Source organism: Lucilia sericata, unplaced genomic scaffold (assembly GCF_015586225.1).
Source record: "Lucilia sericata isolate MDLA Ls3-8-SP2 unplaced genomic scaffold, ASM1558622v1 Contig000121F_arrow, whole genome shotgun sequence".
Classification (NCBI taxonomy): Eukaryota; Metazoa; Arthropoda; class Insecta; order Diptera; family Calliphoridae; genus Lucilia; species Lucilia sericata.
The window spans coordinates 489864-506213 of record NW_023994153.1 but is presented as its reverse complement, the minus strand read 5'-3'; the positions used below and the strand labels follow the sequence as shown (position 1 = coordinate 506213).

The 16350-nt window shown below is 32.0% G+C and overlaps 1 protein-coding gene across 1 annotated transcript in view; it reads right to left on the bottom strand.

Annotated features, from left to right (window-relative positions):
• Nucleotides 1-5296: 5296 nt before the first annotated feature.
• LOC119600789 (kinesin-like protein KIF14) overlaps nucleotides 5297-16350 on the bottom strand; it is a 211439-nt gene continuing 200385 nt past the window's right edge. Inside the window, exon 5 of the mRNA XM_037951337.1 lies at nucleotides 5297-5974. Coding sequence (XP_037807265.1) covers nucleotides 5351-5974 — 624 coding nt within the window. The 3' untranslated portion in view covers nucleotides 5297-5350. The remainder of the gene's footprint in view (nucleotides 5975-16350) is intronic.

Sequence of the window (16350 nt, the reverse complement as noted above, 5' to 3'; positions counted from 1 at the left end):
TTCTGCATTTCGATTCGACTCTCCGCCACATAAACAACAACTTACAAAAACGAAGGTACGATCCACAGTAGGGCAGAATCGAAATTTTTTGGAAATAAATCTGGCATTTCTAAACGGCTGATCCGATCGGGATAAAATTTGGCGTGAGCGTAGCCAAGGAGTATTCGAGTTTAAGTTTTGAAGATGAACCTACGACATGTAAAATTTTTAAACTCGTGCCATTTTTTTGTTTTTCACCCAAATACAAAGATTTTTATATTTCGAGTAATAGGCATTTAAAAATTTAGTGATACAAAATTTACCATACCATGGTCCGCCTTTTTTTGAATACCGGGCGTAATTTTGGACCAAATGGACTCAATTTTGTTAGTTAGACAAACAAAATTTCCAATAATATACAAAAAATTTCAGATCAATATCATTTACAGATCCAAAAATATACGTTTTTTAATTTAAAAATTCAAAAACTTTTAGATTTTTGCCGTTTTTTTGCCAAAAATGTGTCTTAACTCTTTTATTAATAAAATAAAATTTTCCTTAAGAACATATAACAATTTTATAGTTTTCTAAAAGGTATCTTTACGCAGAACGCTTTGGCGTAAAAAACTTGTCCTATTTTTTGAAAATGTTGCCACTGCGTCCTTCCGAATATGACCTATTTTTTTATCAAAACTTCAACTTTGGGCGACATGTTCTAAAATCCCAAAGCTGGGATCAGAAAACTGAAAGCAGTTTTGGAAACCTCAATATGTTTTATATTTACTCCAAAAGTATTTTCCCAGCCCTGAAAGAAATGTGGACCCTATGGGCAAAAATGTAAAAAATCCCATTTTTGGGATTTTCGTTCCTATTTTTGAGAATTGCGAGATGCCCTTTGACCTTTTCAATTTTTTTTTTTGCATTTTCTTATTTGAAATGACAAATTTAACAAGCGTTGAAAATTTCATTGAGTTTTGTTCATAAATAAAGATTTTGTCTTATATTACATATTTGTTAAATTTCTAAAACTATGATTTATATCAAAATTTTAAGAGGGTCGCAGATTGCTACAACAATTTAGTCCATATTTATCCCTTAATATATTTTTTTAGTTAGATATGGAAATTCTCGACCCTTTACAAAAAATTTCAAGCCAATATCTCAATTACATTCAAAAATATGTTCATTTAAACCTGTGTCCTTAAATTTCATCTTTTTCATATTTTAGTATTAAGTATGACAGAACATACATTTGGTGTTGAATAAAATATTTGGACAATTTTTAAAAATTATTTAGTTAATTATTTTATTAAAGACTATAACATTGTATATACAATAAAAAAATTATAATTTTATTATGAGCCACGCACAACAACACTTAAATCACCCCACACAAACCACCTTTCCCGCCCACCGAAATATAAAACACAATTTAATACAATATCATCAGTTAGTATAATAGCTTTTTTTATTTGAACTGTTTATCTTAAACATAATACAATTAATTCTTACAACCTACTTATATAGTTAATTCCTAACACTACTTATTTTCTATAAAATAATCTGTCATATCGGTATACATATCCAGAAGGTAATATAAGTCCTTTAAATCTTCCTTGTTTTGAGATGATAGAGTTTCATAACAAATCCATCTTTTTCGCATAGTTGAAAGAACAGGATCAGAAGATAGAAGTAAACTATTAAAAATATCTTCATTTTGTGATTGCCTGGAGCATTTTCTTGAGCTGAATAGTTGAATATGCTTAAAATCTCGATTCCTCGCTTCCTGGGCTTCTTCTGTTAACTCTCCAAGTGGAAGAATATTTGATTCAATTATTATTTGACCATGACACAATACTTTGTGTACTGTTGGTGTTAGTTCCCTCCATGGATACAGAGATGCAAGTAATTTATAAATTTCAGATGTATATTCCCCAAATCGATTTCCATTATTTTTATGTTTACTATTCAGTGCCATTAAAATAGTGTTAACTCTTCGAAGCAACTCCTTGTCGATTCCAGTTATTTTTAAAGTAATTTCAAAATCACGAAAAAACCTTCTCGCCGTATTACCGTCATTTGTACTACCACAACTTGGAAGTGGTTTGTCGATGTTTAATCCCATCTGAACTTTAAATTCTTCTTGGATTCTGCTTTTTTCCGCAGCTCTCAGTTCTTTCAATTCTTCATTATTTTTTGTTGATTTAGTAAGATTCTCTGGCACACTTCTCCAAAAATCGTATTCTGGCATGAAGTGGTGAAATTCCGAAAGACAGGACTTCTTCATTAATACTTCTGCTTTTGTTTATATTTGAGAATTTCGACTTTTTCTCATTACATATTGAGCATCTCCAGAAGGAAGAAGTTTCTGTTATGGCATTGCTGGCCTTTCCATCAATCATTGTTAAGCTTAGCTGATATGATACGTTAATAGAGAATTCCTTTATTTTTATGCAAATGGGCTCCTAAATCTTTTGTTGTTTTCTTTGACTCTTTTATATATACAAATCCAATGGGTCTACAAATATTTTTTGAACCCGGAGTTGTATTGATCCATATATCTTCAAATGAATTTCCGATGCTTGACGATGATGGATTAAGGGAATATGAACGAATTCGTAATGGCACTAATGTTGACATAAATAAACATAAACATCACAGTTATGAATTTTCCTTAGTTGGCCTTCTGAAAAGTCTGACACAATTCTTGATGCTGTGTTTTCGAGCAAAGATGATATATCAATACAAGCTTCCACATCATTAACAGCAATAGGTGATGGTAGGATAGTTTGTTTTTTTTCCTGGATCGCCTTGTATGATGGTAATATATTGTGTCCTTTTTCAAGCAGAGCTTTCCTTAATATTTGGTACTTATTTGGACTGAGACCCAGTTCCAACATAAGCGCTATTGCTTCCTCTTCAGTAAAATTTGATTGTGATGTTGGAGTTGGTATACTTTCCACAATTCGCTTAAGTCGTTTTGGTGATGCATTAGGAAGAATAGTTGCAATATGTACGGCATCCATAGGTTGGTTTTCCTTTTTCAGCATTTCGTTAAATGTATCAGCAGTTTCCTCATTTGAGATTGAAAAAAGTTTTTGTGTGACCCTCTTTTTTTTTGACCTTGAACATAAGTCTTCGTATGACTTGCAAGGCGCTCCTGTTGATGTGTTGTAAGTTGAGATTTCCGTAGTAGTTTCCATCCAACTACAAAATTTTAATCGAAATTTCTTTTGATTTCCATCCACAGACTTACTTTTTACATCAAAAAGTTTTCAATTTTTGATATGCCAGTTTTGTCTACTTTTCTACTATATGTAGTTTTTATATAATTTGAAATGTCTTCAATTCTTTCTGGCCCTTTTGAAGATACACTCCATAAAACGGAACACAACTCTTCGTACTTTAATGTAATCTTCATTGTAGATTTATTAAATATGGTACTTAAAATCTGAGAAGTTTACTTATATACCAATTCTTGTCATTTCCGATACAGGTATTCCAAAGTAAAAAATTACGAATTGTCTACCTATTAACATTTAGGACTATATTACTATAACCTGTAATTCAGTCATTGATATTTCTTATTAGTGAATGAATCGAAATTATCATTACCTGTATATTTTTACCTACATGATCATAAACGAAACAGAACGAAATGATCTGTCGAAAAAATTTAGGTAAATAGTTATAAATTTCTGAAAATTTAAGCATAATAGGACCTTTCAATTATAAGGATAAGCAAACAAATAGAAAATAGGTAAATATAAGATTTAAATATGTTCTGTCATATTTAATACTAAAATATGAAAAATATGAAATTAAAGGATACAGGTTTAAATGAACATATTTTTGAATGTAATTGAGATATTGGCTTGAAAATTTTTGTAAAGAGTTTCCATATCTAACTAAAAAAAGATATTAAGGGATAAATATGGACTAAATTGTTGTAGCAATCTGCGACCCTCTTAAAATTTTTATATAAATCATAGTTTTAGAAATTAAACAAATATGTAATATATGACAAAATATTTATTTATGAACAAAACTCAATGAAATTTTCAACGCTTGTTAAATTTGTCATTGCAAATAAGAAAATGCAAAAAAAAAATTGAAAAGGTCAAAGGGCATCCCGCAATTCCCAAAAATAGGAATGAAAATCCCAAAAATGGAATTTTTTACTTTTTTGCCCATAGGGTCCACATTTCTTTCAGGGCTGGGAAAATACTTTTGGAGTAAATAGAAAACATATTGAGGTTTCCAAAACTGCTTTCAGTTTTCTGATCCCAGCTTTGGGATTTTAGAACATGTCGCCCAAAGTTGAAGTTTTGATAAAAAATTGGTCATATTCGGAAGGACGCAGTGGCAACATTTTCAAAAAATAGGACAAGTTTTTTACGCCAAAGCGTTCTGCGTAAAGATACCTTTTAGAAAACTATAAAATTGTTATATGTTCTTAAAGAAAATTTTATTATATTAATAAAAGAGTTAAGACACATTTTTGGCAAAAAAACGGCAAAAATCTAAAATTTTTTGAATTTTTAAATTAAAAAACATATATTTTTTGATCTGTAAATGATATTGATCTGAAATTTTTCGTATATTATTGGAAATTTTGTTGTCTAACTAACAAGAAAAAATTGAGTCCATTTGGTCCAAAATTACGCCCGGTATTCAAAAAAAGGCGGACCAAGGTATGGTAAATTTTGTATCACTTAATTTTTAAATGCCTATAACTCGGATATTATAAGAGATAAGTAATATGTCCAAGCATGTTTTTTCAAGATCTCGTCGACCGCTTTCAGAAAATATAAAATCTTTGTATTTGGGTGAAAAACAAAAAAATGGCACGAGTTTAAAAATTTTACATGTCGTAGGTACCCTACTTTGAGCCGCCACAGCGCCGTCCCTGGGGCATCTGCAGGGTTCATCTTCAAAACTTAAACTCGAATACTCCTTGGCTACTCTCACGCCGGATCGGATCAGCCGTTTAGATATGCCAGATTTATTTCCAAAAAATTTCGATTCTGTCCCACTGTGCGATCGTAACGCAGAATACAGACATTCGTAAAGCATTGAAACGAAATGGAATTGTTTCTTCTTTTTCTTACGATTCAGTTTTTTGTTTGAATACCTTTTTTCGATCGTTGCATAACTGAATGCGTAAACGTAATCGAAATGCAGAATAGGGGTGAATAACTGACATGTAATACTTGAGTTAAAAGTTTTAATAAACTCGCGAAAAATTAAATTATTTCTACAGTTTTGGAGAAAATATTCATACATATATTATTTGTTTTATTGAAATAAAAAACTTTTATCTTTCTTGACAATATAATGTTTTATTTTGAGCATATTAATCTATATAAATTCAATCCATTAGGAATCGAACACTTTTTGTATTATCCAAATGAACTTCATCAAAACAAGTTTGCATTATATTTAATGTATATTCTAATCGTTCTATTGATTCAGATAATACTCGCGATGCTTTGCTATACACTAAATTATTGTCATTTTCATGTATTTTACAAATATCTCTTAATTTTATCGTGGAATATTGGATTTTTTGAATATGTGCTTTTACTAGTTTTTCAAAATCCATTTCTTTATTAGTTTTGTAATTTGCCGAATTATTTATTTGTTGTGGTTTCGAAATCTCTGCCTTTAAAATAGTTTCTTTAAACGCACTTATATTTAGATTAATTCGACTAGCATTGAGTGAGTCATGAACGCTATCATTTAAGCTAATGTCCATTTTTTCCCACTCAATGTCAAAACAATTGAATATGTTTTTTGAATTCCAATTTTCTTGTTCACGAATACTTTCGAGCCAAACTTCGAGTCTGGCAATAGGCCATTCAGCCTTAAGTTCATTTCCTTTGTCTATTATTAATATTTTAGTCTGAAATATTCCAAATTCGTCAATTACTTTTGACTGTTTAAATTCGTACAATAAGCCATGATTGCGGCAATGTTGCGTGGCTTCTTTCACCTGAAATAGAAAAATATTTAATAAGTATTTTTTTAATAAAAATATATAGATATTTGTGTAGAACAGCGATGTACATATGTACAATGAAATGAAGCTATTATAAAATAATAAAAGACATTACAGTCGTCTATATGAAGTTACAATATTAACAAGTGCGTTTTATATTATCTTAGCTGTGCCGTTAGTTTTATTGAAAGTAAATTTCCACTGATTGACAACGGGTTATGGTCCCAACGCAAATATGTCTGTCATAGAATTAGTTTTTGCAAAATCAAACAATTTGATGGTAGGAACTTTGAATCTTGGAAATGTAGAGTTGAAAATTTCTTGGAGTCTCAAGGTGTTCTGGATATTTTAACCGTTGATAAACCAATAGTAACAAAAGATAATGCACTTGAAGTTACGTCATGGAATGAAAGAAATTCAACTGCAAAAAATCTGATTATATGCTTAGTGGATGATAACTATTTGGAATATATAAAAAGTAAAACAACGGCGAAACAAATGTGGAGTGCTCTGGTCAGTACTTTTTCTGGAACAAATATGGCCAAGCAAAATATGTTAAGAACGTGTGAATGTGTGCGTGAATTAGTGGCGGCTGGTGCAAAGTTGGAGAACAATGCAATTATTTATCATTTATTTAACTCATTTCTCGAACATTTTCAGCCACTAATAACTGCACTTGAAAATTTGCCTGACGAAACACACACAATGGGATATGCCAAGTCAAGGCTCTTAAATGAAGAGATGCGCCAAAATGTAAGTAGGGAACTAGTTGGTGAAAGTGTTGGTGCTCAGGACACTGTTTTTTTATACGGGCTTTAATGGCGAGTGCTACAAGTGTAAAAAGAAAGGGCACAAGAGTTTCGAGTGTCCACAAAATAAAAGAAATAAATTCAAGAAACGTGGTCCTAACAGAAAACGAAGCCGTGGCGGCAATAATAAGAATAGTGAAAGTTCTGCTGTAGCCTTTATAGTGGTAGGTGACGACTGCGAAAAATATAAATGGATTTTAGATTCGGGAAGTACAAGTTTTGTGACAAATAATTTGAAGTCATTAAATTCTGTTGTAATTCTTGATGAGCCACTAGCTATCAGTACTGCACAGGAAGGTGTGTTGATTATGGCAACTCACAAAGGTGTTTTTCTGGGTTTTATAAAAGTTCGAGGCGACATCGTAAAAATTTAAATAAATGAAGTACTTTATGCAAAAGATTTTCTCTCAATCAAAGTCCTTCAAGAAAAAGGTCTGGGTGTAATTTTTACTCATAATCAACAATGTAATCAACAAAATAATCAACAATGACCGTAGTCGGTAACTTAGCGGATTCATTGTACGTAGTAAACTTAATAAAAAGTGATGCACAAGTAAACATATGTGAAATTGACGACGAATTGTGGCATCGGCATAGGTCACATAAATAAGTCATATCTAAAGAAGTTGCAAGTTAACAAAATGGTGGCTGGTTTTAAAGCAGGTGAGGAAAATTTCATGTGTGATAATTGTATAAAAGGCAAACAATCTGAGTTGCCTTATAAAAAGCATCATCAAAAATCTCAAGAATTCTTGCAAGAATTCACTCGGACGTTTGCTGCCCGATTACACCTACTACACATGATGGTTATAAATATTTTCTAAGCTTTATAGACCCAGCAAAAACTCAGTAATGGGCTGTACTTCCATAACCACATACTTTTCAATGACTACTACTTACCGTCTGCAGTACTTAGAAGTACTCTAGTAATGTCTTTCTTATAATCTGATATAGAAGTACTTTATTTTCGGCTTTGTCATTTTGTTTGCACATTTTATTTAATCGCGAGTTAACAATTGTGTTTTATAAAAAAGAAAACAAAATTAGATTTGTATGTGAAAACCATTATTTGACGCGCAATAAAATAGCTAAGCAGTGCACGGTGGTCAATTCCGGCCAAAAATGATTTATTTGAATTATTTAATTCTGATAAATTTTTGATGGTAGGTTATAGCTTACACTTCAAATCATACAATTTAAATCATATTTTGATTATTGCTTAACCTTGCAAAGTTGATAATATTTGCATGTCGTTTTAAGGTTTTTAAATTAGATTTTAGACACCTTTACGTAAATGAAATCTATGATTTTTCCTTAAAGTTTTTCTTTATAAATTAGCACGTGTTTTAAAGTAGTCTTAGTAAGTAATCATTCCATGTGGTTATTGCGATTTTGTGCGGTTTGTGGCCTACTTTAAAAACTAAAAAAAGCTATACAAATCCAAATTTTGAAAGACCGTAGAAAAGGAAAAGGGGCTATAAGAGTTTGGGTGAACATTGTATCAACTACTGTTATATATCAGGAGTAAGTATTATAAATTTCATCTGCAACTTCCTGCAACTCTAGTAACTAGAGCATTTTTAATGACTTCGTCTATTACAAATGCTGAACTTTTCCATATATTTCAACTTGATAAAAATAGAGAACAGGACGACATATTATCAATAGTACAAAACCAAATGGAGAAGGGTCAATTATGGGCTAAACTAAATAAAATTTGACAGAAGGATTTTACCGCCTATAAAACTTGTTTATGGTGATATTTATGTTTATGCTGATATTTATCACTCAGTTAAATCCTGTTTCTTAAGGATCCTTATATAGGGGAGGGTCAATTATGGACCAATTGTCATAAACTTTGATACACATATTTAGGTTTATATAAAACATGTTTGTGTCGAATTCCATTGCTAGACAGATATTTTAAAGCCAGTAATGAGTGTTAAAGTAATTTTTTGAAAGGAACCTAATATGGGAGGTATGGTCAATTATGGACCAATTCTTATAAAATTTTATAGTGAAATTTAGGTTCCTATAAAACATGTTTGTGTGGAATTTCATTGCCATACAAATATTTTTAAACCAGTAATGAGCGTTAAAGTAAGTATCTGAAGGGGATCTTATATGGTAGGTAGGGTCAATTATAGACCGACTGCACAGTGGGGCAGAATCGAAATTTTTTGGAAATAAATCTGGCATTTCTAAACGGCTGATCCGATCGGGATAAAATTTTGCGTGAGCGTAGCCAAGGAGTATTCGAGTTTAAGTTTTGAAGATGAACCCCGCAGATGCCCCAGAGTAGGGTACCTACGACATGTAAAATTTTTAAGCTCGTGCCATTTTTTTGTTTTTCATCCAAATACAAAGATTTTTATATTTTCTGAAAGCGCTCGACGAGATAAAATATTTTGAATTTTTAAATTAAAAAACGTATATTTTTGGATCTGTAAATGATATTGATCTGAAATTTTTCGTATATTATTGGAAATTTTGTCTAATTAACAAGAAAAAATTGAGTCCATTTGGTCCAAAATTACGCCCGGTATTCAAAAAAAGGCGGACCTCTTTTTAAATTTTGTATCACTAAATTTTTAAATGCCTATAACTCGGATATTATAAGAGATAAGTAAGTAAGATCTCGTCGAGCGCTTTCAGAAAATATAAAAATCTTTGTATTTGGGTGAAAAACAAAAAAAATGGCACGAGTTTAAAAATTTTACATGTCGTAGGTACCCTACTTTGAGCCGCCATAGCGCCGTCCCTGGGGCATCTGCAGGGTTCATCTTCAAAACTTAAACTCGAATACTCCTTGGCTACGCTCACGCCAAATTTTATCCAGATCGGATCAGCCCTTTAGAAATGCCAGATTTATTTCCAAAAAATTTCGATTCTGCCCCACTGTGGATTGCCAGAAAATTTGGTCGAGAGGTTTAGGTTCCTATAAAAATATTTTGTGTCAAATTTTATTGCTTTACTAGTATTTTAACCCAATTATCAGCATTTAAGAAGCGTATAGGGGGACTAGGGTCAAATATGTCCGCCATACTTTATGGGTGCATAAAACTGACTTGTGTTAAATTTCATGGAAATTGCTTCATATTTAACGTATTTATGAGTATTTAAAGAGTTTTCTGAGGGGTCACTTGTATGGGGCTAGGCGAAATCTTCAACCGATTAGTCTGTACCAAATAAACCTTACCTATAAGAAACATTTGTGGAAAATTTCAGCTATTTATTTAAAGAAATATAGAAGTTATAGATTTTTGGACGAAATTTACCACCGTGCAGTGGTGCATTGAGTAGAACATTTGACTAATAAACCGAAGTCCCTGGTTCGTATTCTAGCTATTATTAAAAAGCAAAACAACTTACTCATCAACTTACTGAACAACTGTTTTGTAAGAGAAATTGCAAGTACTTCTTTAACTCCCTATTTGTAAGAGAGCGTAGAAGTACTTGCCTCCAATGACATCACCGTGTTAAAATAATGACTCAAAATGCTAATGAAGAAGTAGTGAAAAGAGGTTTTATTAGCTTTTAACTCATTACTTTTCAATGTAAGTTTTTCCTGGGAATGACTACAGTCATTTTGACCAGATATACTTGGTAAAACGTAAGTCTTAGGTTTTTTATTGTTTGAAAGCATTCCAACAACACGCAGAAGCAACATTTGGTTCCCGGATTGCTTATTTAAGATGTGATAGGGGCACGGAGTACTTGGCAGAGCGGTTTAACAGGAGTGTAGTGGAGAAAGCAAGAACTATGCTAATTGATTCCGGTCTAAGCAAGTGTATGTGGGGAGAGGCTGTTCAAGCTGCAGTTTACTTATTAAATAGAAGTCCTACAAGTAGTGTACAAAATAAAACTCCAGCAGATGGAGTTGGTGTTTATTGGATATGCTGTTAGCGGTTATCGACTGTGGAACCCCGTAAATAAACAGATCATTGTGGTCGGAAATGTAAAATTTGATGAGAGCAATTTCCCAGCAAAAGTAATGTCTCAAACTAAAATAAAAACGATGGTACTGAAGAATCGAAAAATAAAGAAGATATACTTGTTGTAAAAAGATTTAAAGTTGATGAAGGTGATGCATGCAACGATGTTAAAGTAAATGATGATGATGATGAAGAAGAAGCAGTAGCGCTCCGGCAGCAAACAAATTTTGCAGGACAAAGGCAAAGTTGCCGCGAGCGCAGAGCCCCAGGCAGGTTAACATATAATATTTATTATGAACAGATAAATCTGCCCATAGTAATTCTTTCAGCTGAACCTGCTTGTTTAAATGAGATTGAGTTGAAGCCCGATAGACTAGAAAGCAATTGAAGAGGAGCTTATGTCTCTCAAAAAGAACAATACTTTTGTGCTAGTAAAAAAACAACCAGAAATGAAAGTCATCTCTTGTCGGTGGGTTTTTAAATTAAAAACCGATAATAATGGTCAACCTAGTAGGTATAAGGCGAGACTAGTAGCTCGTGGATGTCAACAAGACTACGGTGACGATTATCAACAAACGTACGCACCAGTTACCAGAATTGCCACTATTCGTACCGTCATAGCAGTAGCAATACAAAAAGGCTACAAATTTGCCAAATGGATGTTAAAACTGCTTTTCTCAATGGTGATTTAAATGAAACGGTTTATATAACGGTCCCTGATGGTATGGAAGTGGAAAAGGGAATGGTGTGCAAGTTGAATAAAGCTCTGTATGGCTTGAAACAGTCTCTTTTGTGTTGGTACAGAAAGTTTTATGATGCTACAATAAAAATGGATTTCACTAGATCGCAACACCATTATTTTGTTTACGTGGAGATAATGAGATGCAATTAAATGATGTGAAAAGTAAAGTTTTAAAAATGTTTGAAATGGTTGTATCTGATCGGTTTCAATAGTTTCTTGGAATAGAGATAAACTATGATGTAAAATCTATATAATATCAATGTCACAAAAGAAAGCCATCAAGGAAGTACTTCGATTTATGAATATGGAACAGTGCAACTCCGTTTCCACACCAATGGATAAGTCAATTCAATTTGGAAATATTAAAAGTGAAGAAAAGGTAAATGCACCATACCGAGAAGTTATTGGAAGAATCATATCGTCATATGAAATCCAAAAAGCCCTAAGTCACATTGAACAAATTTTTCAGAGGAAGCAAAAAACCGTCGAAAATGATAAATAAACCAAAAATGTTCAAAATTTTCTCACGTTAAGCTTATTTCTTATTGACAAATTATTATTTGAAGAAAAATGTGCGGTTTTTATTTTACTTACGGAGATATGAAACTTACGCCCTTGAGAATTTGTTTTTTCTGAAACCCAAAAGGGCCTAAGTTACATTAAAAATTAGTAAGTTTTAACATTTTCAACTAAATTCAAATCGGTTTTTGTTGGTCAAATAGGCCGAAAAATGGAAGGCATAAACCTTCTTTGTTTTCATAAAGATTTTAGGAAATTGGAATATTTCTTTGAAAAAATTCTAAAACTGATAAAATAATCTCTAAATTACAAGGAAGTTAAAAATTCAAAAGAATTTTAAAATCTTCATGCATTTTAAGGTAATTTTAGAATATAACCTTTTAGAATTTCTTTAATAGAGAAATTGTAGGAGTGTAAAATTTAGCAGGAACATGTACTTTGATACGTAATCAATCAAAAAGTCGATTTTGATTTTTTTTTGTACCTTAGGGCTTTTTGGATTTCATATGACGATATGTACATAATGCTATGCAGCAGACCCGATATATGCTATGAATTAAGCCGATACCAAGAATCTCCAACTATTGTGCATTGGCAGGCCTAAAACGGTTGATGAGGTATTTAAAATCAAGTTTAAATATGGAATTATTATACAAGAAAAATTTAATCGAACAGCCATTAGTTGGTTTTGTTGATGCTGACTATGCCGCTGATGAACGAACTAGGAAATCAACAAGCATGTTCAACAACCGAAGCAGAGTACGTATAATCCATCGAGAAGGGGTATTGTAGGACAGCGATGTTCATAACAACGGCTCAAACAGTCTCGGCTGTTAAACAGCATTAAGTAAATTTATGTTAATAATCTTATTTTGTATTTGTCTAATAATACAATGTACATTGGTATAAGTAGAGCTTTATGTAGCGTTATATACAATGTATGTATGTACAATGAAAAGAAGTTATTATAAAATAATAAAAGACATTACAGTCGTCTATATTAAGTTACAATATTAACAAGTGTGTTTTATATTATCTGCTGTGCCGTTAGTTTTATTGAAAGTAATTTTCCACTGTCAATCAATATTTTTGCAACAAATAATAATTTTTATCAAAATTATTCAGATCATCCAGAAAAAGCTCTGTACAATTTTAATTTTTTTTAAGTTAAAATTGTGAAAATTTTCGGCAGTGCCGAATCTTATTTACCCTTTACCATAGTTTTAAATTTAAGGATTAAACAAAATCGCCTTTCATTCATAAATGTTTTCCCGTCCCTGTGACAAAAAATAAAAACAAAACAACAAACGTTGTTGTTGTCTCCAGTGATTTATTGTTTGTTTCGAAGAGCACCAAAGACTTTCATTAGAAAAGCAGTTAAATACTCTGATTCTTTTGTGCGCAGAGTCAAAGCTGGGTTGATATAGTATAAAGTTCAGATAAGTCCAGATCAATTCGGTAAATAACATAGAAGCAAAGAATAATATCGGGGAAAAGAAGCCAATCATCTGTGACATAAGACTCGATAAACACAGAAATATCTATTACAGAGTGTCTGAAAAAGAGGATTTACCAATCTTTAATCAGCTTAGAGTGTCTTGATATTTCTGGACCGATCTTTCATGATTACACTTATTATTATTATTTCTTTCTTTTTTATACCACAGTGTGCTGTTGCGATTTTCGCCAATGTAGTTCTACATGCTCACACAGAGGCTATTGTGCAAACATATTTAAAATATTCAGCTATCTGGTCACGATTTAAAATTTTGCATATAACATTAAACATTCGAGATGTGATCGCTGACTTTCAAAACGTACCAATACAAAGTTAAAACAAATCCTCAAAAACTGCTATCCCTGAAATGACGAAGTATGCAAAATCTAAGAGGAGGAGCGCAACCCCATAATTAAGTATTGATTCAGTACAATGCGATTCTATAGCTGAAACAGAAAACTACCAGGACGATTTTTTAAACAGCATTTCGCCATCAGGAATGCCGCCTTAGAAGGTTAGCCTCAAGGTAGGAGCTCTTGTTATGCTTCTTCGTACTTTCAACACGAAGAAAGGACTTTGGATTGACAAAAGATTACATATCATAAAGCTATCAAAAAATCTTATTTAACTATTCTCTTAGGCTCTGCCGAAGGAAGGACGACAATATACATATGAGCAATTATCAAAGCTTTTTTTGATTTTAGAGTTAAAAACAAAATCAAAGAAATTTTTTGATGGCACATTAAAAATATTTTGTGTGAATATAAACATACCCTAATACGTGATGAATCCGTTCGCGTTAATCATTTTGAACGAGGGGCGCAAAAGTTATAGGGGTTTTCACTTAAATATTTAAAAAAAAATCTTAAAAATTGTATTTATATATGTAATATTTGAAATAAAAATTGCACATAATTGTAAAAAAAATTCAAATTTAGCGCATTAAATACATACCATAAAATTTATTTTAGGTAGGTAGGTAGGTAGGTTGATAGGAGGATGTATACTACATCAAATCCGAAGAAATACACCTAGGCCACTATCGGGCCTGTTGTGCGCTCCAATTCAAGAAAAAAAAAAAAAAAAAAATTGTTCACTGAATGTATTATTTTTCCATGTTCAGAAACTCAGTTTCCTGGACGTAATTCCTAAGAATCTTCCAATCGGTGTTGGTTAAGAATGTTATTTCTGGAATAACATCACTTCCAAGATACTTGGATCTAACTTCGACGAATGCCTGACAATGGCAAAGAAAGTGCTCCAGAGTTTCACTGTCCTCTCCACATGCTCTACATTCGTCTGAATTCGCACGTCCAATTTTGTATAGATGTGCTCGTAATCCTGTGTGTCCACTGAGAATACGTACCATCATACTAACCTCAGACTTTCTCATTTTGAGAAGATTTCTCGTCTTGCTCTCATCAGGGTCACCCCATAGAATCTTTGTGGTTCTATTTTAAAAAATTTAAAAAATACACAGTAAGAAATTTCATTTCAGTAATTTTTTAACTTGTTGCTTATAGTTTTTGAAAAATCGCGAATTAGTAAAATTTGAGAAAAAAACTGTTAATATCTGAGCATCACCCATGATGTGCCTTGGCAAAATGTATTTAGATAAAAGTGACGTCTTTGTAGCTTACAAGGACATTTTAAATACATTTATGATTCCAAACCATTGTGTTTGTCATTATCTTCATGCCTATTCATTAAATGTTTGTATAAGTCGATGTTTGATATATAAAATCGCAAAAATAAAAAATGAAATTTTGCAAAATTTTTAAAAAGTTCATAAAATTTATTAATTTTATTTTATTAACGAGATATATACCATACTGTGTATAATTACATCATCTAACCACAATTTAGTTTAATTTCAAAGGAATTAAAAAACTTTGATAATTGCTCATATGTAGCTGATAAATATTTTTATATTTTTATTTTATTTAACTTTAATGTTTAAAATTCGTTATTGAGATCGTGTTTCCTAGCATATGATGGGATATGATACACTTATTTAATTATAATTTTTAAAAGTGTTAAGTAAACTAACTAAACCTAAACTAACTAAAATCATCATCAGTAAAAAATGTTAAATTTATGCAAGAGTTTCCCTAAATTGTTTAATATTATCTATAATATAATATAATAAAAAATCTTCAAATGGATTTCCCAAAATTTCCCGACCAAACTTTCCCTGGATTTACGAAACAAATATTCCCGGTAGAAACCTTAGTGAAAAGGTTAGTTTCGTATTTTGTCTTATTGAATGATCTACATGACTCAAATATTCAAATGATCAAGAAAAGGAAAATGTTTGTTTTTGGTTAGAGCTTATAAGAAAATACTTTTGGTGAAACTGGGTAAGGGTATCTCAAAAGAAGTCCCGAAAAACGAGGATGGAGAAGCTAGAAATTCGCTAATGAGCGTATTTTGCAAATTCTTGGAAGCGAAATGGGATGTCTTTTACAGGAAAGAAGAACCTGAGGGAACTTTATTTGTAATAGGTATCGACCAGAACTCCATGGATAGTCTTGCTAAAAACAAAGATAGGGTTTATTTCGCCTCTAAAGCTGTAATATTCAAAATTGGGAAGGTGCCGATTGGAAGGGTTGTTACAACAAGCCCCGACAAGGACACTAAAATTTCTAATACGGTGCCCACATCATCATTAGCCAATATTACGTTGAGGAGTCAATTGTGATTTCCAAAATTGGGATGGTGCCAATTAAAAAGACATATATATTACTAGGCCTGATAAGGACACCGCAGTGCCATCAATAGTAACCACTGCAACAATAGCCACTTCAGGATTCCCGGAGGAGTCAAATCCAAAGAGCGAGGAGGAGATCACCAACTCGTCGGAAGAC